The sequence below is a fragment of the Medicago truncatula genome, chromosome 4 (assembly GCF_003473485.1).
Source record: "Medicago truncatula cultivar Jemalong A17 chromosome 4, MtrunA17r5.0-ANR, whole genome shotgun sequence".
Lineage (NCBI taxonomy): Eukaryota > Viridiplantae > Streptophyta > Magnoliopsida > Fabales > Fabaceae > Medicago > Medicago truncatula.
Genome location: NC_053045.1, coordinates 4672174 through 4674931, shown reverse-complemented (window position 1 = coordinate 4674931; position 2758 = coordinate 4672174). Strand labels below are relative to the sequence as shown.

Sequence of the window (2758 nt, the reverse complement as noted above, 5' to 3'; positions counted from 1 at the left end):
AAATTGTTAAAGTCGATAGACAACTGCTTTTTTGACATTCAGAAGTTTTTAACAACACAAATAAATTATTAAAATATTCTCAACGGTAGTTAATTATCGTTGGGTTATAATAAAAAAATCCTTTGAGAATTAACTGCCGCTAGATTTTTTAGTATTTTATTTATGTTCTTAGGACATTTTGAATGTTAGAAGAGCAATGGTCAAGCCGATATTCATAGTTTAAGTTTTCTTTTTTTTTGGTTACACATAGTTTAAGTTTTCTTAACTACACAAACCCAGACGATTTTCAATTTTTTTTGTGCTAAAATTGCATGAGTGTTTACAATTTTCTCCTTGTGTAATCCAAGAAATTTTATTTTATTTTATTTTAGACAAATCCAAGAAAAAACCTCACAAGAGAGTGAATAAACAAATTCAGCTTCAACATTTTTTTCTTTTTTGTTCTCCATTTTCATTAATCAAATATCAATATTATTACTTTCCCTTCCTATTACTAGTCACATGGGAAGTGAAAAGCATGAAAATCACTTACAAGAAAATCATTAATATTCATTGATAGGGTAAAAGCACCCCAAACACTACATCCTATCAACCCAAACACTCCTTAAACATTTACCAAAACACCCCTCTCAAATTTCACACTACATCCGTAACATACTGCATAAATTCCACATCATTTTCAAGTCCAAACATAGTCTCAGGTTTCAAAACAACTTCAAGATCAACACTCCCATTTCCTTCTCTACCAGGAAAAGCTGAAATTTTACCATCAAATTTATTACTTTTACCACTCCTTATAGCCAAAGGTATACCCCACCCAAAATCATTATCATACATAGGAAAACGTGGTGAACTACCCATAGTTATCATAGCACCATCAAAATTCCCAAGAGGAAATAACCTAGGATTATTTTCCCAATCCTCTACTCCGCGGCGCACCGTAACATCATCATGTGCGACGACGTTTTGATGAAGTAATCCAGCTAGGAATTTTAGATCGTTGGATAATATATCGTTCACTGAAGCAACGGTTGGGATGCTTTGTATTGCGTTACCGAAATAAAACGGTTCCATTTTTGGGTTTAATCTGTGACGACAATTCACCGCCATACGAAACGTCGACGTTTTTGTTAGTTCCAATTTTCTCGCACGTGTCACCGAACGCCATAACTGTGCACTTAACGATTGAAACGATGAGATCTCGTTTCGCACGTTACTTTTAACAGTTCCGTTTCCGTTAACATGACCGTTAGAGTTAACGATTTTCCAACCGTCGTTTGACTCTTTACTTATTATTTCAGTTGGATCTGCTAAACCGTTGTAACTGATTCCGTTACCGTTACTGTTACTGATTCCATTACTGTTACCGTTTGTTTTGTGTTTGAGTTTGAGAATGGATTCACGAGAGAAATGGAAGATACGTTCACGGAGAGGCTCATCGACGTCGAAAGTAACGGTAGGACCACCGGCGGGGATTGGAAGAACAGCGGTGGAGTTGAAGATTGTGTCACGAGTAAAATCTGGTGATTTTGAGATCTTGACAGCGGCGCCGACACCGGTGGATTTAGTGATGGCGGCGAAAGTGTTGAAGAAGTGCCAGAAGGAAGTACCGTCAGTAACGGAATGATTAACAGTAAATCCGATGAAAACACCGTCGGCGAGTTCGGTGACTTGAACGGCGGCGAGGGGGATTTGATGACCAGAGTAAGAAATCGGCATGTCGTAAGCGAAGAACAACTCCTTGAAACAAGGATGAACATCGATGAGAGAAGGTGAGAGGATGGTGTTGAGAGTAAGGTGTTTGGCTTTGGAGTGGATGAAATCGACGCCGGCGTCGTTGGAGGTTATGTAAATGTAACCGTCGGAGTCGGTGGTGAGTCTACCGGCGAGAGGTGGGAAGTGGGAGAGAGCGATGGAGAGGGAGTTTTTGAGGGTGTGAATTAGTTCTTCAAAGGAATAAGGGGGTGTGGAAAGTAAAATTCCTTTTTGGATGTAGTGACATGAGAGCATTGGGAGGTCGGAGACAGAGAGTTTTAAGGGTTTTAATGAGGATTTTTGGTGTGGATAGATTGTGCATTTTGACACTATGGTTGTGGAAGAAGAAGGCATTTTTATGTGTTTTGTTCTTGTTTTGTGACTTGTGTGTGTGTGTATGCTTGGAATGCTTGGTTGGTTCTCATGTGAAAGAGTGGGAGTGGCTTTATATAAGGGAAGTAAGTGGAGGTGAAAGGAAGAAAGTGCTTTTTAATCTCTTTTTGACTAAAGTGTATTCTACTCTCTCCCCACAAGTAGTTTAATATTTTATTTTTATTTTTTATATAGATTTTTTAAAGATATTTTATACTCATATATTTATCTCGTCATATTTATAAATCAAAACTACTATTTAGATTCATTAGATATATAATGTATTAATCAAAAATATATATCAAATACATTAGAATATTCAATAAAATTAAAAAATAGTATTTTTTTTTGTTATAAATATAACCAGAGGAGTATAAATTTAAGCATAAAATGATATTTATTCTTATAAGATGATATTTTTTAAAAGAAATTTCAATAGGTTATAAAATACCAAAGTTAACAAATAATTTTTTAAAATAATCTTTAATTTAAATAATAAATGCACAAAAATAAATACATCTAAATTAGTTCACTCAAATTGGCACAAAAGAGAAAATGAACACACTTGAATGTGTTTGTAAACATCACTAAATGCATTGTAATATGCAGAAATTAGAATTCAAACGCTAAA

General features: G+C 35.2%; 1 protein-coding gene across 1 annotated transcript; it reads right to left on the bottom strand.

The window, feature by feature from the left end:
* Positions 1-413: 413 nt before the first annotated feature.
* LOC11414542 (uncharacterized acetyltransferase At3g50280) lies at positions 414-2178 on the bottom strand. Its single transcript, XM_003604576.4, has one exon. The coding sequence runs from the start codon at positions 2107-2109 to the stop codon at positions 637-639; it is 1473 nt and encodes a 490-aa protein (XP_003604624.1). The 5' UTR covers positions 2110-2178; the 3' UTR covers positions 414-636.
* Between the last annotated feature and the right edge of the window lie 580 nt (positions 2179-2758).

Excerpts from the sequence above, each read along its gene's own strand:
- LOC11414542 (XM_003604576.4), bottom strand. The coding sequence starts at position 2,109 with ATGCCTTCTTCTTCCACAACCATAGTGTCAAAATGCACAATCTATCCA.